Source organism: Sparus aurata, chromosome 20, assembly GCF_900880675.1.
Source record: "Sparus aurata chromosome 20, fSpaAur1.1, whole genome shotgun sequence".
NCBI classification, from domain to species: Eukaryota; Metazoa; Chordata; class Actinopteri; order Spariformes; family Sparidae; genus Sparus; species Sparus aurata.
The window spans coordinates 24,273,708-24,296,407 of record NC_044206.1 but is presented as its reverse complement, the minus strand read 5'-3'; the positions used below and the strand labels follow the sequence as shown (position 1 = coordinate 24,296,407).

At 43.6% G+C, this 22,700-nt stretch overlaps 1 protein-coding gene across 1 annotated transcript in view; it reads right to left on the bottom strand.

Moving 5' to 3' along the window:
* Positions 1 to 2,468: 2,468 nt before the first annotated feature.
* The window catches only part of cox10 (cytochrome c oxidase assembly factor heme A:farnesyltransferase COX10), a 34,682-nt gene continuing 14,450 nt past the window's right edge, over positions 2,469 to 22,700 (bottom strand). The window contains exons 5-7 of the mRNA XM_030401325.1: positions 10,614 to 10,684; positions 5,890 to 6,122; positions 2,469 to 3,554 (exon numbers count right to left, since the gene is read on the bottom strand). Coding sequence (XP_030257185.1) covers positions 3,136 to 3,554; positions 5,890 to 6,122; positions 10,614 to 10,684 — 723 coding nt within the window. The 3' untranslated portion in view covers positions 2,469 to 3,135. The remainder of the gene's footprint in view (positions 3,555 to 5,889; positions 6,123 to 10,613; positions 10,685 to 22,700) is intronic.

The window sequence follows — 22,700 nt, the reverse complement described above, 5'->3', positions numbered from 1 at the left end:
GGACTCATTAAACTGAATAAACACGCCGACCTTAAAGGACAAAACAGTTTACACTGTTTCACTTTGTTTACATGTGGCGGACCCTGCCACCTTTCCAGCTTCAAACAGAGTTCTGGGACCTTATTTTCCTCTGAGAACAGCTTGTTTATTCACTCATGGATTAAATAAATATTTCTGAGTTTGAACTTCTTCTCCAAAAACTACAAAGTGCCGCTTTAAAGTACCAAAAGTTAGAAAAACTTATTTGATTCCCATTTCAGAGAATATACACGTTATTTTAAAGGATTATGACTTTTCAGTGTTGTTAAAAAGTAAACCACAAGTCATATGTGAGTAAGAGTACAGACATTTTGATGAAATAGTACTTTGGTAAAAGTTAAAATAGTACTTGAGTAAAAGTCTAAAAGTCTCTGACACTAAATGTTTTTAACTTTATCTATAATACGTCATAATTTATGAGTTGATTTATATTTTGTATTATCAGCCTGAATGTGCAAAGTAACTAATAACTAACAGTTTAAAGTACCCAGAAGTCAGACTTCAGTAAAAGTAAACATATTGTGTTAAAATATTACTTTGGTAAAAGTGAAGTTAAAGTATCTGATATTAAATATAATAAGTTCAGAAAGTCATTATCATCATTGTTCTGATTATTAGAATCAGTTTTATCTTTTATTTTTCTTAAAGCCGGTTAAATAAATTGATTTTAAAAAATTCACTACTTTGTCTCAAGTCACTTGTAAGTAAAGTTATAAATTACATTTAGTGGAGTTAAATTACAATGTTTGCCTCAAAAATGTAATAGAAGTGAGTAAATGTACTTTGTTACATAATCTCACTGAAACACTTGAATGTTGCAGCCGGTGAAGGTGGAGCTCATTTCAATGACTTTATAATACATGACAATTTATTTGTGTTTTTACATTCTGTGTTATTTATCAGAATGGAAAAAGTTACCAGTATCTAATAATATAAAATAATTATAGTGGGAGTACAAAGTGCAGTTTTTGCCCCTGAGATGTAAAGATGTAGAAATAAATGGAGTAACTGAGTAAATACACTTAGTTACTTTGAATACATGGAGCAGAACTGGAGTTCACGGCCTCCTCGGATGATTTATCGAGACACAAAGTCACTAAAATACTAATAAAACATGGAAATATCCTCCAGACATCTGCTGAGATATTTAAAAATTTCTAATTTGTTCCAGAAAAATAAATTCTACTTACCTCATTTAAAACAAAAAATGTATGAGACATCTACTCCTTCTTCACTGACAAAATCATAATGCACATTTTCTTTTTTCCTTTAAAAAGTTTAATAACTCGACAGAAAATGTCTCTGAGAGTTCACGTTCCACCATCACGACATTTTAAACTGCACGTCGGACTGAGAGTGAAACTTTTTCCTCCGTCAGCTGATGATTTCTGAAATCATTCAGCGCGAGCAAACATCCGAGTGAAGTCACAAAACTGGAAACACATTGTTGGACTGAAGAGGAGCTTTAAGTCTCTCCACTTGTTGCTTTAATAAACTCCCAACATCTAAATCTGAAGACAAACTCGCCAGAGACTTCTTTTCTTTTTCTTTTTTTTTTCTAAAAAGATGAATTTACATTTCATCAGAGACGTCTCTCTAGTGCCGTCTGAGGAGGAACGCCTCTGCAGGTTGTGGTTTAATAAATCAAGCTGCAGTTGAAAGCTGAGCTACGGGCCCGAATGCTAAATACAAGTCATGTGCTGAACCATCAGAAGAGGAAGAAGAAGAAGAAAAAGAGAAGTAACTCCAGAAAAAGAGAGCAGAGCCGAGCAGGACAGGACAGCACCGCAGTGCCCCGCTCCACCTCTGCAGGATCGGATGTAGTAAACCATGACAGGCCGTCGTGCAGAGCTCTGGAGGTCGGGCCGCGACATTCGATCTCCACGCAGGTTCAGGGTTTGTGTCGTTTCCCCACTTTTTTCTCCCGACTGTAACAGCTGGCTCCATCGCTCCCCTCTCACCCTCTGATATGAAACTCCGTATCCGGTCAGACACTTTACGAGGATGTCGAGCCGCTTCAGGTCCCCCGGCCTTGGCTAAATCCCCTCAGCCCCCACCCCTCCCTTTTTCTTTTTTAAATGGAGGATGGCGGCGAGGGGAAGGGGAGCGCTTGTTTCTCCGAGTGCGGTGATGGAAATGTAACCAAATACCAAAACTAGGGGTAAAAGGGGAGGAAGGGGGAGCACATGCTGACTGACAGGTGCAGAGGTGGCCTGCTAAATACAGCTCATTGGAGGGGACGGTGATCGTGCTTAAAGCGAGCACGTCCACTAAGGCTTATAATTGAAACTTAAATCCATATATGATGTGGAGTCAGCAGCAGCAGCAGCAGCATCTAACGAGGTGCAGCGCCGGTCTGTGTGTGGACCGATAACAGCTTCAGGTGTGCAGCCGCTCCAGCGAGTAAATGATGACTCAGAAGACGAGAGTTACAATCATGACGTGTGTTTATTGTCAGAGAACATTGTCTGCCCGTGTGTTTCTTTACAGGGAGTTATTCTCTGTGTTCTGGTGAACCGTGTTGAGTTAAAGCATGTTTTGTAAATGATTGAGGACCCATCAGTGCAGTTTTTTGCCGTGTGGCAAAATACAGCGAGGTGAACGAACTGTCAAGTATCAGGACTGAGGCGAGAGTCGAACACAAAGCAACAGATTCAAGTTGAAAGTCATTATGTATGCCCTGACCGAAAACCAGAAGTCCATCTTTTAATAGCACATTTTATATATTTCCTCTTCTTAATAACATCTGTGTGGATCCATAGGAGCAATTTACACTGTACAAGATTTAACATCAGTCATGTACAACAGAGAGGGAGAGGAACTGACGGGCCCCAATATAAATAAATACAGAATATATACAGTACACACACATTCAAATGATTACAACCTGATGTAAAGATTAGGTGTGTTCTTCTGTAAATCATCTCATTTTGATCCGAATCATTTTCCAGCTCATTTCCTGATCTAGAGCGAGCACCAAAACGAGCAGCATGTTAAAACACACGGTTAAAATAATGCGTCCATCATCCGGCCTCCTCCTCCTCCGAGCACGACGAGTGGTTAGAGGGTTAAAGTAAAGGGTCTGTGAGGTGGGATCTACGAAGCTAAAGCAGCTGGAGGTAGAGCTGCAGCCTCCGGGTCTCTGCGAGGCTTCTTGCAGAGGAGCGCCAGCAGCAGCAGCATGGGCAGGTGCCAGAGGCTGCAGAAGAACAGCTGCCGGGCGCTGCTGCGGTCGCCCTTGCGGTAGAAGCGGAAGGCCAGGAAGCTGAGGTACAGGTTGATGGGGAGGGAGATGACGGGGAAGGTCCAGGTGGTGACGTCCAGCACGGGCGCCAGGGAGGACAGGCCGATCAGGCCCACGCTGTGGCGCAGCGCCACCCTCCTGCACATGCCCGGGTGGGTGACGGACATCATGCGGTAGCCGCCGCGGGAGTAGTCCTCCCTCAAGTTCCAGCTGAGAGCGTTGAAGTGAGGAAACTGCCAGCAGTACAAGAAGCCGCCCAGCAACAAGGCACCTGAGGGGGAGACAGAGGGAGACAAAACATGTATTTATGTTCATTTCATTACAAGTGTCTGTTCATGGCTTTATTAGATGTGTAGCTGAAGAGTGACATGAAACGTGCTACATACTGAGCTATGCCTCGTTTATTCATATGTTATTATTATTTTCTGCCTTTTCTTGGCTTTATTGATATGACAGACGTAAAGAGACGCGGGATGACACGCAGCAAACGGCCACAGCTCGTATTCTAACCCTGGACGGTCTGTCCGAGGCGTCCACAGAGAGCATATTCTTAATCTGTCAAACAAACTTATGTGCTCTGTAATAAAACCATAAACGCAGCTGACTATAAACTCATAACATCGGAGCAAAAAGAGGTGATTTAGTCCGCGACTATAACCGGAGAAATGGTTTTTCCTCCATGATAAGAGTTTTATTATCATCATCTAAACCCGAACGTGCACAAATGATTATCTTTTACTGGCGCCATCAACGCCGATGGGGGGGAACTTTTCTCTGGAGCTTTACACTGCGTGGTTATAATTAGTGCTTCATGTGACGCTGAATGACTCAAACCAGGAGAACAAGAGTACAGACTGACAGGAAGTACAGGAGGGAAAAAAACCCTCTACAACCACCCCGACACTGTTTGTCGGTGACAGTAGCTTGTGTTTCGCCTTCAGTGTGAGGGCGACAAATACATCTGTCGACTGTCGTGTTTACTGCGAACGCTAATTAGAGTGAGTCAGCGGGAAACTTCCACACGGATCAGAGAGCAGAGCTGCAAACAGAGCAACACGTTTCTTTTTCTCTTGATTTTAGTTACATTAAATATGGTATGAAACGATGTCACGAGGCTGCAGCTCGATAACAGTGTTGTTAGCTTTACAAATATATTTACCAAAGCTGAACAGTGTTTTTATTAAAGCTTTCCTGAATTTAAAGACTTCGATCTCTGGAGATCAGATGCAACAAGCTAATAAATTCATTAATCTTCCTGTTTGCATGAATATAAACTTGTGTGTTTGCTCTGCTCAGTGAAAACACACACACACAACACAACAACAGCGTGATGAAGCACATTTCATACAGCTGCCACGACAGAAACAACTGACTGTGTTCACCCGACGGGCTGAATGAGCCCCTCAGTCTGCATCTCTTCACTGACTCAACATCACATTCACTCCGCAGACACTTTTGTCCGACGCCACTCACAATAAGAGCATTCAACCTCCGCAGGAACAAGGAACAAGAGTGTGAACGGCGCTGCGGGGACTCCGGGCCGTATGTAAATACAGCTTTATGTCGTGAGATCAGAGGGGGCCTGTTGTATCCGGAGAAGAACTACTAACTAGTTCCAACTTCAGATGCAAACTAAGCATCATTTTCACTTCATTTAACTGCTCAAACTTAAAAACAGTTCAGATAAACTTCGAAAACAGTTCAAAACCCAAAGATGTTCAAAGAAAACAAGCCTGAGAAGTTCGGACATTAAAACAGTTATCAGATAATTTTCTGTTGATTCACCGTTTGATTAATCGACTAATTATTTCAGCTGCAGTTTATCCGAAGCCTCAGACTTGAACTTCTGACGGGATGAACTCTGGCGCAGACTGATAAGATGGAGACGGCGTTAAGGAAACTAAATTACTGCAGAGAAAAAAATATATTCAATACCGGATTGTAATTGAAATATATTAATCTTTATAGTCTCTATAACGTTATATTACACCGTTTGATGATAAAACCAACTTTTTACTTAATTTCCATACCAAAGGGCTCGGAAGACTCTTTAATACGCTGCTCAGATGTAATATTTATGAAAGTCTAACATATCCTACTTGTGAGGAAGACAAACGCAGCTATATGAACTTTCTGTGAACTTCACAGACTGCAGCAGCTCTTTGTCCTCCTGCAGCGTTTGCAGACTGACACGTCTGAAAGGGCGAGAAGTACCGATACCAAAAATAGAGCTGATTCTGACACCGATACTGCGGTTGAACATGACTCATTTGCTTTTTATTCAGTTGTTTCCCTCATCTGTGGACCACGGCCACGCAAGAAACATCATTTTGGATTTTGGTTTTCCAAATTAAATACAGTACATTGTTTTATAAAACGTCAGAAATAGTGGAACGACTGCTCTTTCTTTCCCAGAAGCTTAAAATTATGTTTTTAAAATGTTCCTCTATCCGATCAACTGTTCAAAAACATATAACACTGATATAAAACAGAGAAAAGCTGGAAATCCTCATATTTAATGAGCTGAATCTGGTGAACGTTTGGCATCTGCGTTTGATAAAAACACACGTCTATCAATACTCCACATCGCAGCCGGTGAGTCGTACCTGGCTCCAGACAGCCCGTGGCAGCCGTCCAGCCCATGATGGGAGGTATCGCGCCCACCGCTGCTCCCACCCAGGTGTTGCTGATGCTGAGCCTCTTGAGCGGTGTGTAGCAACTCGTGTAGAGGAAGATGTTGAGGGCGCCCAGGAAGCCCGTGAGGGGGTTCACCACCAGCGTGAGCAGAGCGACTCCGGGAACGCCGCAGGCCAGAGCGAAGGACACCGCGTGGAGAGGACTGAAAGAAGAGAAACACAGAGGGGAGAGGATATGAACATCAGCTGAGACAGCAAGAGAAAGAAAAAACATACAACGGCATGTTTGAAAGACGAGTTTCAGATGTGTTTTTTTTATTATAAAAGTCGAGTCACAAAACAGAGATTCAGCCTCAGACAAAAAGCCCATCACGGTCATGGGAACTCTGGGATGATAAAAGTTTTGTGGGCTTGTGCAGACACGAGATAACACAGTGATAGTTCCACATGTTCAACACACACACACACACACACACACACACACACACACACACACACACACACACACACAGACCTGCAGAGGCCACACACTGACAGTCAGCAGCCGTCTCAACACAGGAGGCTTAGAGGAGAATCATCTGATAAGAGTTTGTCGGGAAAAAAAAGTAGCCCCTGTAAGATGAAGAGCATGTGCACACGCCAGAGATCAAAACTAGCTGGAGAAAACCACCGCGGCTCAGGCTTTTAGCCGGATGAAGACTTCCTCCTCCTCCTCCTCCTCCTCCTCCGCCCTCCACCACCACTACCTCCTCCTCCTCCACTCATCTTTTATTGAAAGCAGTGATGGCGAGGTCTGGTTCAAATTCACCAGTAAATGCTCCATAAATTAAAGAAAGGTCTAGATTAAAATCTTGACCGAACGCAGGCCCTTTTCTTCAAAAAGCAAACAGGGCTGTTATTTTGGTGGCGTGGCCGCGCGGGGAGATTGGAGGCATTAATGTGATTAGTGGTGTTATGTCTGTTTTATGTGGGCTGAGGTGGGGCCGGGCAGGCTGGCTGTGGGCTGTCGACAGTCTGGCTGTGGGCCGGGCTCAGCGGGGGTCGGGACGGGGAGTGTGTCACATGGCCCGGAGGTGCGTTTACCGTCCTCTGCCTACAGTTCTGACACGGCAGCAGCAGCTCTGCGTCAGGTGGGTGACGTCAATACAGAAGGTCAAAGACGTGGAAGCCTGGTTAGACCACAATCAATGTTAAAGATCTGAATGTTAAACACGGGGGATTTATATATCAGGGGTTAAAGAAACAGGACGACAGAGCTACAAAGATTAGTTGATGAAGACAATTAGCAGCCAGCTGTTTTAAATATCACTTAAAGGGGAAGCAATTAATCACAGTAAGGTGTGTTAACGGGTCTCAGGAAGCACTGCTGCATGTGTTAAAACCAGGATTATGAAGCCTTTTGTGGCTCCAGAAGAAGCTGCGTGTAATCTGATAAACTGCCTCCAGTATCTGAGAAGAAAGACGAATGTGTGGAAGAGAAAAAACAATATCTCTGGTTCTGCTGCGTCAGTTTTAAACTCTCCATAATGAGTCCAACTGTGTTATGTAAGTGTAGGGTGGACTTCTTTTCAAGAACTGGTGCCTACATCACCCACAATGCAACACAATAAGTGACATAACTGGCATACTGTCCAAAAAACAAACAAACAAACGCAAAAAAGTTGAACATTTAAGTTTTCTTAATACAGCAAACTCCACTTTCTGGTGAAGACTGAGAGATGTGACTGAAAGCTCGGTGAAAAAAGCTGATTAGTGGATCTGGACTCGAGTCAAATGAAGAAATGAACCTCAGTGAGAACAATAGACACATATGATTAAAATAATTTCAACCTCAGCGCACTGTGACTGTCAGTTTGTTGTTATAAACGAATCAGAACCATCTGCAGCCTTGAAAAAAGCTGCAGTATGCGTCTCCACCTTGATGAGACTCAAACTTCTGTTCCTCCTCTCGCCAAGCTGAAAGCTATTTAGCCTCACCACATGTAGAAGCCTCAAACTCTGCAAAAACCACTACAAAGGCCGAGGGACTGTCATCCACGTTCCACAGAAGAACAATAAAAAGACGGGAAAGATGATACACCATTGTAGTCCCCGGCATAAGATGACAAACTATTTCCGACGCTGACATGAGAGGCGCAGACAGACTCCTGCAGTAAAGACAGACAAAGCTGAGGAACATCATTCGGCTCGTACAAAAAGCCCCGTCCTGGAGACGGCATGGAGAAAGTGTAAAATGTGGCCTTGTGATGGCTTGTTTGACAGGAGCGAGTCCAGCCTCCCATCTGCTCGCTGTCTCTACACGAGATTGTATGTGTAAGTGAGAAGAAGGAGGAGACAAAGAGCCGGAGATCGAGTGTTTCTGAGCGTCTCGGAGACGGACAGACACCTCTTGTCCCGGGCAGCCTAAAAGCCGGCTGTGTTTAGACGGAGAACATCTTCCATCAGCGGCTCAACAGAGTCCACTTTTAAACAGCGTGTCAAGGGAGAATTCCTGAAACTGGGATGAGATAGCTGCAGGTCAAGGTCCAGGCTATGCTACTAACAGGCTGTTCAGTCATAAAGTGGTTATTTGGCGCAATTAAGCTCCCACTTGTTAGCTGTGATGGTGGAGGCGTGTTACTCTTTAATGTCAACAGGTTGTTTTGCTTTTGGTTATCCTGAATAAAAAACGAAAGTGGAGATTGAAAGATTATCCCGCCTGAGTGACATTCAACGGAGGCAGCTTCCTGGAACAGACAATGGGTGAAGAGGACATTTGCTTGGATCGTGGTGTTTTTATGGTTCATGCATCAGGGAACATGTGTGCGTCCGCCTGCTGCTGCACGGTGGCAGGCGTCCAAACAGGCAGGTAGGGACGAGATTATCCAGCCCAGGTTTCTATTACCTGGGAATTACATTTCTTCTTTTTATTTTTTACAAGGAGAATCTGTTCAAATTAAAGCACAATGAAAAATATTTCCCCTGAGCACAATTTTATTTGCATTATAGGTGCACAGGTGTATCTTCACAGCTCACTAAAAAGACAACAGACAGTAAAGACCAGGAGGGACAAGATGCCATGTTTCAAGGTAAAACAACATATCTGATAACACATTGACCCATTATTGCTAATGTTAGCATTCAACTACTTCCTAGCTAACATTAGCCTTTTTAGATAGAAAAGGGGCTGTGAACAGTTGACAACAAATTTGTCTTCAAAATAAGAGCTTTACATTGCACCCCACTGGAGTTAAGAACTGGGTTCTTAGCGGGGTGCTTTTAATTTGAAAGTAGCGACCGTTCCTAGCTTGCTGCTACAACAACAAGCTAACACAATCAAACAGCTACAGAGACCGAGGAGACGCTAGCATCTCCTGGATCTCAGCGGCTATCTAGTTGCTAATCTTAATGTCCGCGGATGAAGTGATGGACTGACTGCTGTGATCAGCTGTTTCCTGGTTTTAAAACTCCCCGGCTGTGGGTCACACAACAGTGCAGGTCATCGACACCTCCGCCCACCTCACGCAGAGGCCGGCACATTGCCGCCTCGTTTTTAGATAGCAGGCGAGGCGGAAAATTGTCGGACCGAAACAGACCCCAAATTTGCCGGCCTCTGTCTAAAACCGCGGATCGAGCCGCCAAAAGGACGGGCAAATTGGCGGCTTGGTGCTCTGTCTAAAAACGGCTATTACTGTTTGATAGTACAATAGGAAATGTGTAAATTCATTCTAAAATATCAGCTCATAACACCGGATGTATTAATATTGTAGCTAATGGGTCATCAAATACGATGTTTCACCTTGAAATATGGCCAGATTTTAACCATCTGTCATATTTTATGCCACTTGCAAACTGAAACGCAGCAGCATATCGTCACCCCAACAGCTGAGCTTCCCACCCCAAGTGTGACATCAGAGGAAAATGGCCGCCTTGTGAACACGGTCTATAAACACAGATATAAATCTGACTGCAATCCCTCCCATCCCTCCTGGACGCTGAAGTCTTCCGAGATGCGTGGACTGGGACAAACCCCGATCCGATCTTTGAGTCGGACTTCTAGGAGCGTAGCGATGCGTGCAGTTCACTGAGCACCAAAGCCGGGGTTATCTGACATCTAAGCAGTAAACTACACCCTAACCCCCCCGTGCCTCCTCCCTCTCAACCTGCTAACAAGCTCGCGTTACACCTGACAGGTGTGAGGCAGCAGGACTGTCACTGCTGGCATGCACCTCTGCTGCTGGGCATGAAGGACCTCTGGCTGCTGTTCCCCTCACAGGTCTGCTTCAGCACCACCACAACTCAGTAACTACAGGTGGAGCAGAAGGGTGTAAGTCAATATGGGATGTTTGCTCAGTGCTACTGTTTTATTCAAGGTGTGGTCTTATTTCAAATATTGCATGCAAGTACACAGGTCACGCCATGTTTTTATCCCCCATCAGCAAGACGAGGTACAGAAACATTCACATATCCTGTAAAAACTACAAAATGCAGCTTGGAAGGCTCATCAGCTGTCATGGAGCGTTGCTGCGATGCCTCCATATTGAACTGAGCCCCATGCTGAGCAGCTGCCTCGCTCTCCTCCTCTCAACTCACTCTTCACTGTCTTTTTTTAAAAGTACAAAGAGTGCACGCAGGGCTGCTGCACCATATCTTCCACACAGAAGATCATGAGAAAGTGCTGTTGAAAAAAAGCACAAAGAAAGAACGACTGATACCTGATTTGTCCTCTGACGAGTGGACGGTTCTTTGTGCGGTTCATGTTGGAGTCGAAGGGCACCTCGAAGTACTGTGGAGACACACAACAACAAGTGGGTTAATGCAGGAGACGCGCACAAACACCTATCTTTAGCCGTGCACGCACAATACATCACGAACTGCTGCAGGTAGCGGTGAAGAGGAATCATTTTGAGTGTTAAAGCAGATTTCAGGCAACACTTTATATATGCAGGTATGTTCTCGCACACCTCCTACACTGCGGCTCAAAAAAAGGTACAGATGTGGTTTAGCAAATATAGCAGCGCTGCGGTGCAAAAAGACACAGACACCAAAAAAAGGTACGAGTGGAAAGAAACAGCCGGTGTGAAATAGGCTGCGTCTCACTCTCTCCGGCGTCGGTCTCGTTAGCGCTCACAGAAATGTAAATCGACCTGGTAAATTCATAACCGCCTCTGCGGGGTCTTTCTACGCAACATCTGGAGGGGAAACGATGTGACTTAAGGCACCGTCGCAGCAAACCTCTGGACCAGAATGCTCACCCTGCAACCTGGAGAGCAAATGGACTGGAGGTGGAGGGTGGAAGGTGGAAGGTGGAGGCGGTGGGCTGTCGGGTGGGAGGTGGCGGAGGGTGTTCTGGGATACAACTATGTGAAAAACTACTTATACTCCTGTTTTATGATCTGCTCTGGAGGAGTATGCTTCAAAGTGCTCCCATGAGATTGGCAATGTGTGACTAAAATGCAAACACATGGGGTGCTTAAACGCAGGAACTGGCTAATCTGTGTGTGTGTGTGTGTGTGTGTGTGTGTGTGTGTGTGTGTGTGTGTGTGTGTGTGTGTGTGTGCGCTTGCCCACATAAGAGCCTTTGACTAATGAAGAAAACAGATAAAGCACTTAGACTACAGAATATCGAGATCCATCTCTGCTGATATATGGTTCACATAAAATATCTAATAAACAGATAATCCACTTTTCTCTTCTTAAACCCCAGTTCCAAGATTTACTGCATTTATGACATCTGAAAGCCACCATATTATTAAAAAAAAACTCCTGGTGGAGGGCACTGCGTCTTATATCTTCTATAGATTTTTATTCTGAAGAACATTAGAGGAGCGGGCTGCAGCATTCTGGTCTGAAGCACCAGATATCTCACTGGGAACTGGAGCCGAGATTCAGATTCAAAGAACCAATAAAATATCTTAAATGTTTGGTAACAACTTGGTGTTGTAAGACGGTTCAAGCTTCTTAAAATATGAGAATTAGCTGCTTTTCTTTGTCATTTACATGATAGCAAAAGAAGAGTCTGGACTATTAGTAAGCTGGACAAGATGCAATTCGAAGACGTTAATTTGGGTTCTGAGGAATCCATTTTTTAAAATTTTTAAAGGCTGAACAATTAATCTGTTAATCATGAAATAATCCAGCAGAGTAATCGTTAATTAAAACATTAGCTGCAGCCATTTCAGCGTTAAGGTTCATCAGTCTTTGCCTCCTCCTCCGGTTTTCTGGGTAGAAATGGATCACAGAGTGCAGCTTCACTTCATTCAAAAGATAAACTACGCGTCTATTTTGAAGACAAAAAATTTGCATTAATCACAAAAAAAGAAATGGAGCCTTTGAGCGGTTAGAAAAAGGAGTAAATATAGCTCCTGTTTTTAGCTCCAGTCGCTGCTGACAGAGTGACACTAAAACCCTTCAAGCACCCAAAAACATTCAAATGAACTCTGGAATAATCTCCCTCCAAAAGCTCCAAAGAAAATCTCCTGCTGCCCTTTTCCACCTTTGGTTCAGTTGAAGTGGAGAGGCAGCTAGCTGGGTCGGACTGGACTGGACTGGGCCGGGTTAATGGACAGCTGTGTATGCGGCTGTGGGACCCCAAGGCCCGGGCTGAGGTGTTAATTCTATTTCCTGGGTCAGGAAATGCGTCAGGAGGTCAGGGGCCGCATGAGAGAGAAACGCACTTTGTGGCCAGGCCAGAGCAGAGCAGTGCAGAACCAGGCCTCGGGCAGGCCCGGGGCCAAGCCCGCTGCAACTGTGCTCACATAAAAAGGATCCACTTAGTTTCCAATAACATCATCCCACATGTAAGGAAAGAACCAGATACTGCATAACTGCGCTCTGAGGATTGTGGCCCCCACAGACGTAAAAGGCACCTGTACAGTAAATAAGAGGAGAAGCGAAGGAGAACTTCCCAGAGCGAGGAAAGTATTTCCAAACACGAGGTCCACAGTGTTGTTTGGATGAACCCGTCGTGTATGTGTGTGTGTGTGTGTGTGTGTGTGTGTATATATGGATGATTTGATGTGAATGTTAAAGTCGCTCCGTCCAGCGCCGGTGCGTGTGCCGGCCGGGTTGTCATTTCACAGTTTGTCGAGTTCTGCTCTCGGTCCTCCCTCTCTGCCTTTTAAGTCCGAGCGCCTCATCTGGTTCACATCAGCGGCCCTCTCAGCCCGTGTCATTATTTCCGCCCAGCGCTGCCATGTGTTGCAGTGATGGCATTAAAATAATTGGGCCATTTGTGTTTCGTGTGCGGCTACAGGTAGGTCTGAAGGCTCGGTTCAGAGTGCATCGGTTTAAAACTGACGGGTGTTTGCCTGCATTGAGTCGAGGTAACGTGACTGTGTAATTAACTTACATAACATACGTATGTTATAGCTTTTAGTGAACTAACTCAATCTCCAGTAGGGCACTTCTGACCGGAGGACACCAGTGTGTATAATCAGGACTCTGGACTAACGTTTTTCAATGTGGTGCTCCTGCTAATTATTTTTGGGGCTTCCCATAATACATTTTTATTTAATTTCTTATCAGGTTTTGTAAATTACACGAACAAATAATGAAAATACATGTTTTTCTAAAATAAATTGTGATAACCTTAATTGTTAAACTGCTTAACTCAACTTAAAACTGCTTAATTTTCACCAATTAATATGTTTAGTTGCACTCTACAGCCATTTATCAAAGCTTATAAGCCTTTAATCAATTTTAAAAATAGCTCAACCCCCCAAAATACTCCTGAATACTCATCAATACTGAATATCATTTAAACTTATGGTGTTATTGTTAATCATGTTAAATGTTTGTTACTATTCATTTGCAAATAAATCTAATTTCTAACAATCTTTCAACAACATCGTCTAAAAATTAATGAAGAAAAACAATAAACAAACCATTTTCTTGATTAATTACAGTGCTGTGATTATAATAATCACATAATACAATCTTAATAAAAATACATTCAATAATTTTTCAATCCAATTAAAAGTTTTACAGATACAGGCCCTCAAAATAATTATTAAAGCGATATAAACATGTATGACGGCTGAACATCTTTGCATTTAATTAATTTTGTTAAATATTTTTAATTGTGTGCTTTGTATTGCATCCTACATCATTATTTATCTTTGAAACAGTTTGTTCGTTGTTACCCCTGCGTGCGTCACTCATTGACACATCATGACACAGCAAATTAAAATGACATTCACTCATGATTCACTCTCTGATGATGCTGAGCGCTGGAGCAAAATGGGGCATTATCGAGCGCAAACAAAGGTTCAGAGTCGGGCTTCACATCAACATACACTTCCAGCGGGTTGGTTTTGATTCAGGCAGCTTTTGATGGATCGCCCTGAACCGGAAGTTATGGAGAGTTTGGCTGCTGCTTTCAATTACGAACACAAACACATAAACACACACGCACGAAGCCCATAACTGTACCGACAATTATCTGCCAGATGATGTGGACGGAACACAGGCGAGACCAAAGTGAGAAGCAAAGGCGAGGGGGTGTTCAGCTGCCAGATCCTTTGAGCAATCAAAGACGGAACGTGATCCACCGCCAACCACCGGGGCTCAATTGATAACAGGCTGCAGGCAGGCATTTCCTGTTCTTGTGCAGACGCGACGGAAGATAACCTGGTTTTGCATCGTGATATAATTCATGGTGAACTCAAAGCAGGAGGAGTTTGGGGGCGGCACAGTTTTGACGAGGTGTCAGTGAGATAATTTAATTAATAAGACTGGGAAACATTACACTTTGATTGTGCACCAGCCGCTCCTTGTGCTCCCCCTTAGGAAAAGGTGTGCCTTACTCAGCTCCACACCTCCCATCAGCCTGCAACAACAACAATGGGAAGTGCAGTGAAGGTCGGAGGCGAGCGATACTGTAACTACACACTGTGCATTTACTGTGTTTACTCGAGAGGCGGGAGTGTGCCTAAACACAAGAGCGCACACAGCTGAGCAGCTGTACGGCTTTGGCTCGCAGGAACGTCAGCTGGCCTAAACAGCACGTCTCTCTCCCGCTCTGCAGAGGAAAAACCCAGGTGCAACGGGCTAAACCCAACAAAAAAGACCAAGTCATCACTTGTCAGAGTGTCACCTGTTTGCACGCTGGAGTTGAATGGCGGACTCAAACATCCACAGGGGTGGGTGTTGCTCCGATGCATGCGAGCCAAGTCTACTTAAAAAAAAAAAAAAAAAAAAAAGCACGAGAGCTCTCAAAGCCCCCTTCAACACCAACTGCGAACTGTCTCTGATCAGCCACTTGACAAACAAGCAGCCAAAGATTTACATAGATTAAGCTCTCCTCAGAAGTCAATTCAATGGCTCTGGCAGACATTCACACTGTTTTGAAGTCAAATGAAAGAAAGGAAATGGGAACAAAACAGACGGGGCATGCAACCCGACTCGTCACAACACAAAAACGCTGGTATGGCAGATTAAGGTTATTTCAAGGTGTTTCTGCGGTAGACGTCGGGCCGCTGCTCTGTCACAGAAATGCTTTTGATGTCTCTTGAGTGAAATGAAGTCGTGGAGCTATGTGAGCAATGCTGTGATTTTGCACTGCCTCCCTGAAGAACCTGTTAAACACTTCCAAAGTACTTATTACACTGTTAGCAGGAACCTGCGAGTGTACGGAGAGCAGAAGTGTGAGAAGTCAGAAAATATGCAAAAAATAACAAAATACGTGAGAGAGAAGAAATGAAGAAACAGAGGGATGAACTTAAAAAGAAGGTAACTCAAAATAACAAAGTGTAGAGGAAGAGGAGGTTTATTACTGGTGTAAATGTTGCAGGTGCAGAATGGATTTTAATAACAACAAAAGGCATCAAAAGCATCTGAAACACGAGTGAAGGCTTCTTTTGTCCTAAAAACAAAGCTGAAATGATGCAGAAACAATTTTGCATCACCGCAAAAATCTCAAAAACTGAAATAAATTTCTCTTTATAAATTGTATGAGTCAGAAAATATACCAACAACAAGTGTGTCCAAACTGTGAACAGCACTTTAAAGTGTCCTCCAGAAACACTTGTGTATTTGTTTTAAGTATTATAACAGTAGTGGAATAATAAACACATTTTCCGCACGATTCGGTTGCAAGACGTTAGAATACAAAATATCCTGAGGGTGCTGACGTCTATTCTGTTGTCAGACCATCGCACCTGCATTTACCAAGATGTGCTTTCACACCCCGACACCTGTCACTAACATTTACAAATCTTTCTTTTTAAAGATAGGAGTATTTTTCTACGAGAGCTCGACTTCATCCTGGTGGCTTTTTGCAAGTTCAAGTAATATTCTCCAAGGATTCAACAAAAAACAACAAAATAGAAGTTCATTCTTTTAAAATAGTTGAATCTGTCGGGAGTGAATCATCTCACCAAGAAAATCCAGAAAAGGAATCATTGCAGAAGAATATAAACCCGACACCTCCGTCCCTGATGGTGTTACTTTTTCAGCATATGGGAAGAATCTCTTCTCCTGCTTTTCATTTCTGCTGATCAAAACTTAAAAGCTCATTTTGACCCCGAACAACTTGAAAACTGGATTTTTGCCCTGAAGTGTTAAAACGAGTACTGAGGCACATCTCCATCACTTCATTTCTGTCAGTGAGCAAATTGCGATGTTTAGTTCACACTATCTGCAGCGGAGGTGGGAGATAAAAACAGGAGACATGTGTCTGTGTCTGGAATGCTGCGCACGGACAGCTGGCAGATGTTTCTCGGGGTTCCTCGCCTTCTGAGACCCTTTGATGTGATGAAAAACTCGTATTGTTTGCAATGTTTAATTCATGAGAGAAGACGTCATCGCATAACCTACGGGCTGGAATTCTTTTCACAACCGAGGCGCACACGTTTGCACGACTTCTGCACGGACACAGAAGACATTTTTGCGTCAAACCCTCGAAACATGTAACGATCCGAGTTGAAACCATCTGTACTTCTTGGTTTTTTAAACACCCAAACAGCAATATCCTTCTACAGCTACACTCCTCTGGCTCTTCACAGGCATCACTGTAAAGACTGCAGTACTCCGTCTGGCCGAGGAGTGGATCACGTCTCTCCTTCAGCTGTGTGCTGAACCCACACCTCCTCTCCTTCTCTTTATAGTGGTCTGTGTAGAGCTGTTGGCAGCGGTTCAGCTGGCACGGCCTCCCTCTTGATTAATGGCCTGAGTGTGGGACAGTGAAGTGCTAAACTGTCCTTATGTTAATCAGCCAATTAATGCTGAGCAGAGCCACATTACCTCTGCCCTAATCAGTCCCGATGCCTGTGAAGATATGAGCAGGATCTGGGAAAGCTTCACCGCAGGGCAGAGGCACGCTACACTCTCGCTGCCCTGAGCCGCGACGGGAGGGAAAAAGGATCGCCGGAACAAAAAGAGGATGAAGCACAAAACGGAGAAAAACACAAAATGCTAAATGTGGAGGAATATTCTGACATGCTGCTTTTCTTTTAACTCGTCTGATCAAAAGGAGCGTTTGACAGCAGCTGTTTTGACTCCATAAATAACATCAAGAAAAGTTTTTGTTGGGCAATTACGATAAATGAGTGTCGTCTATTTTGGTTGCGTGTTGAAGACAGTTTCAAACCGCTACAACCAGGGGTTTGGGGGAATATGTTGCCTTGTTTCTCATCATGTGGGCCTTGTATGTCAGATCATATCACTACTTTCATCATAAATGCGGCTTCGAGACAAAGCCACAGTGCCTCCTAGTGTGAGGGAGGACTCGGATTACAGGCCGAACTCTTGGTGGATGGCAAAGAGGATGACAGCAAATCAAGAAAAAAAAAACCTCCCACAAGGACATATTTCATTCTGGCATCTGTTTGTTTAAAGCCTACTACTTAAGGCCCCAGACCTCAATTCATAATTTAAAAACTCAGTCAAAATATGCGTCACACCAGAAGAATGTTACAGTAGAAAGAATCTTGCGATTTGGGGCCAAAGTCCTCGAATATTAATCTTCATTTGCAGAAAAAAGAGTTTTAGGATCATTTGCCACTGAACTAGACGTTTGGGACATGCTGGCTCACACATTCATTTTCACTCCACTGTAAACATATCAACTGTGCAAACAAGACAAATTCCTTTGTTGGAGTGCTGGCGAGCCATATCTCCAGTCTGAGCCTGATAAGTTAACGTTCGTACTAATGAGGGCATTTCACTTCAGTTGCTGATTACCATTAACTGCGCACACACACACACACACACACACACACACACACTTGACTGGTTTCTATTGAGTTTCACATACTGTGGGAAAACATATCGGTGAGAGCTGACTCCATGGAACTAGACTGCGTGTGTGTGTGTGTGTGATCACTTGTTTAAAAAGAAATAAACAGTCCTTTCCGCCATCAGCGGGCATTTGCAAATAACTGTGAGAGTGTGACTGACATGACATGCTACAAGTTTGAAAGGTTTTCAACAGTCTGGGCGCAGTTGAAAAAGAGGCATGTGCATGACCGTGTGTACGTTTGAGAGAATGCGAGTGTTTAGATTTTTTGTGCGCAGCTGTGTCCGACCGCAACGAGACGGGAATGGGTGTGTGTGTGTGTGTGTGTTCGTGTGTGTGTGTCAGCTTTAATTCAGCTCTGATACAAGCTCGTTCTGAAGATCTCAAAAGAAAAACACCCTTTGGAAATTAGAAGCGATAAGGTGCAGACACAGTATGAAGGCCCTCACTGTTCTCTCAAACATGACAGCAGCCATCAGCACCTCCGGCAGATTTGCATTTGCCGCAGTGACCCGTGGTAAAAATCCAGCCCTTCATCTAGACGGGCTCATTCAACAAGCCTTTCAAATCAAAATGATGAGGAGCTCAGAAGAAGACACACAGCGAGCTCTGCTTCTCTGTGTGCAGCCAGTGTTTCCCCCACTCGTCCATTATATTACCTTTTAAGGATATTGAATTTACATCTGGATGAAGGTCAACTACCCGTTAATGAAACAAGTCAACTTTTTTTTTTTTTAGAAAGCCACAAGATGCCTCTGGCACGGGTCACGGGTTTCACCCTGCATGCTTTTCCTCCGAGGTGCATTTAGTTCTGAAAATATCCTGCAGACCCGACGAAGTGAACACAATGTAACAGACTTCACATTGTTCAATCAGCATCTTTGTTCAAACTCTCTTTTCTGCTCGCCAGCATGTTCGGCAAACTAGACTTCTGATAACACACAGTTTGGCTCAGGGACAAAGTGAAGGGGAAGGCTAGAAAGATTACAGTGTAAATCATCACAATTCATAAGTTTACATTTGCAAATGTAGCTGCTTTTCTGTAAAAGCGGATGTTGTTGAAAAGGAAAATGTACTCGTTACAAATGGAAATCGGTAGTAAAAACATCTAACATCTAATAACAACAGTTAAAAGCTAATGTATTGATTGCCGAGTAAGCTAATGTGTTATTTTGTAGGGACAGACCACCCTGTAGTCTCACTCAGTGTCCTGCCCACAACACTATCGACTGGTTACATGTCATAAGTAATAGACTGTCACTGAATAATCTGAATCTGCAACGTAACCATTAACTAAGTTATCAAATAAATGTAGTGTGTGGAAGTATAAAGTAGCAGATAAATGACAATACGTTAGAAAATGCATCACTGGTTATTCTGTTTTTGAAGACTTTCACTTTTACTCCAAATTTAAATCGGTAACAAATATCATTGAGAGAAATATCCTGGAAAAACATTTACTTTTGTCAGCCGTCCAACTGTTACATCCCTGATAATTGAGCAGAAAGAGTTGCTAAACCTCTTCTTTGTAGTTTTTGAGCGATGGGAAACAGAATAAGGAAGAGACTAAACGATGTTTATATTGCGGTGGAACATCTGCTGATACACCCAAAGCAAAAGGGGAAAGACAGTAAACAGGGGCAAAAAGCAGCAGGAGTAGATAATTTATCCATGAGTCTCGATCTCGTTTGCCGGAGCAAATGGGATGAGACTGCGCGAACAGGGTAACAAAGTTCCTGTCAGAGTCTGTCCTCCTCCACAGCCGGAGCTTTGCCCTCCCGAGACCCATCCCTCTCTCTGCCATATTCTCTGCATCCTCCTCGCCTCTCGCGCTTTCCCCTCAAGTGGCAAAGCAACCAGTTAGCTTCTCGCCGGGTTCTAGAAGTGAGCTGTCAACCATCTGTCCCGTGAATGTAACACAGATTCTTGCTGTCAGGATGTTACGTGACAGCTTCCAGTGTGTCAGTGCTGGCACAGTTCCTCTGGGGTGAGCCGCAATGTTGGTCACAAACCCGAGAATGGCACTCTTTTATTCTAGACTACTGACAGACAACTGAATCACAACAGTAAAGTCTTCAAAATAAATATCTGAAGAGGTTTTTATCAGGTTTATTTAGTCGAGGACTCGAGGATAAAGCCTGTTTTATCGGCCTCTTTAAAGCTGAAGTTAAACGATACATTTCCTGGTCACGGCACACTGTATAAAAGGAAGTCTTAAACAAAGACAGCATGTCAAAGCGGTAAAGTGCCATTAAAAATTGTGGGCTGGTGAAACCGGAGCCACTCTTCCCCTCCCAACTCTGTCTCTTCATGAGCAATTACTACAAAAGAAGGATACAGATAAAAAGGTCTAGCAGAACAACCCTACACCACTAACAGTGCACAGACAGCGGAAATGTTAAATCCCCAGGATGTGTGGAGCTGAGACAAAGACCTTCAGAGTGATAAACACACATGCGCTTACAGACGGTGTATATCCACTCATGGACACACTCTGATGTCTATCATCCTCAAGCTGGTTACAGTTGTGTGGGCGTAAAATGAATGGGAACACAGCAGTGGTTCCCTGAATGAGTGACGTGCGCTGACATTTCTGGTGTTCAGAGCGAAACACGTGTTGCACTTCAAGGTCTTTTTGAGTTTTTTTGTGGCGGTTGTGTTGGAGGGATGTGGGCAGGTACATAATGCCACAGAGGATGAGTGCAGCGTGAGCGTGAAGGTCTCCTTCATCAGACGCCAAAAAAATGTTCATCACGATGACGAGCAAAACAAAATAGTTTACTTTGAAACACAAACTTGGGAATGTATAAAACAACACAGCCTGAAAGTCCCAACGAAACGTCTAATCGGGTGCTATTTATTTTGGAATGTTATATATTTCTTGTTAAAACAGAACGCAGACAATAGCACAGAATATATTCTATCAATAGAGCTCAACAGTGATTCATTTACCCCATTGACGTTTCATAAAATCATCATATAAAGAGTTTTAGGCCTGGAACCGAGCCAATCAGCTAGGAGATGAATCGTGACCATAAAACATTTAATTTGGCGCAAAAAAAGTTGGAAAACGGAGAATAAAGCAAAGGTACAAGACTGTACATAATTATCTTAAGAGTAAAGGAACTACTAATCCCATAAACCATTGCGAATTTAACAGCGACGTCTCTGATTGGTGGAGCTCGCTGTTGCCATGGAAATGTTTACCGAACCCTTAATAAACTCTTCTCCTCATCACTAAATAAACGCAGCAGGTCAGAAAGTGAAATCATGGTCGCTCTGTGGTAAACCATCGTAGAGTTCAGTGTTAGCAGTAACTCGCTAACATGAAATTTGCGGGTTCGGTAAACATTTCCATGGTAACAGCGAGCTCCACCAATCAGACGTTGCTGTTACACTATAGGATTGTGGGTAGTGTAGTACTTCTCCGTGACATCGCGAATAAAACGTGTTTTTCTCAAAACAAGATTGATATCATACGGACTTGTGGCTTCTACAGGATCATATATCATCGTTTGACAATCTGATAGCTCGTGGTGAGTCTACTTTGGATGGTTACGACATTATGGCCAATAATCAAAATCTATATGCAGAATATGAATGGCATCTTCACTTCCGGAACCTCACTGTTGAGCTCTATAGCAGTGTAACAAAATACAGCATGTATTTATTTGACAAACCACAAAGTGCAGGATGAGTTAGCACTGTGAGTCTCCAGAAAGTTCGAACTCTAAAATACATTGAAAATACCAACAACACGGCCTACTGATGGCCATTGCTGGGCCGGATTCTGGCTCAGAAGAGATCCAGTACTGACGGGTCAGTCCTAGCTGTGTTTTGAGAGTTGACTCTTGCACTGCTGTAGTGCTTGCATAGCTCAACTTACTTAAAAGGTACATTAATTTAGATGCTGTCGTTCTTAAAACACAGTGCATAAAAATCTAAAAGTTTATGCCCTCGTGGTATCAAATAGATGTTTTTCAAAGTAAATTCCAGTTTTGTGACAACACCAGACAGAAGTCCCTCCAAACAGCCACAATTCAGAAGATACGTCACTTTTGTTCTTGAGCTGACGGTGCAGCTATGTTACTTAAAGCTGGCTTACAGGTGAGCCTCAGTAATGACAGAAAACACTTATTAAGACATAAAAGCACGGCGGGGTAAAGTAGTGTTATGCTGCAGACACAAAAGTTTGGTTTTTCAATCCCTTTGTGATCCCCAGAAAGCAAAAAAAAAAGCACCACCTCATGTGCAGAGTGGAAGGTGTTGGTGCAGTTTGGTCCGTCTTGCGAGCTGTAATCAACAGTTTCTACATGACAGAGTCTGACTGACTGCCATGTCATCATATAGCTGTAGATCCTTTTAACTGCGCGCAGCATTTCCTGAGACAGAGACAGACAGCGGTCCACACCCAGTCCAGCAGGACGACTTCCTCAGGTGAAAGAGGACCGGAACAGGTGGACCAACACGCTGACAGAACACAAGTAATGCTATACCGAGTCAGACACACAAAGGCAGACTTACCAAGTCTTTTGTGCTCTGCAGGGCCGCCACCCCACATAAA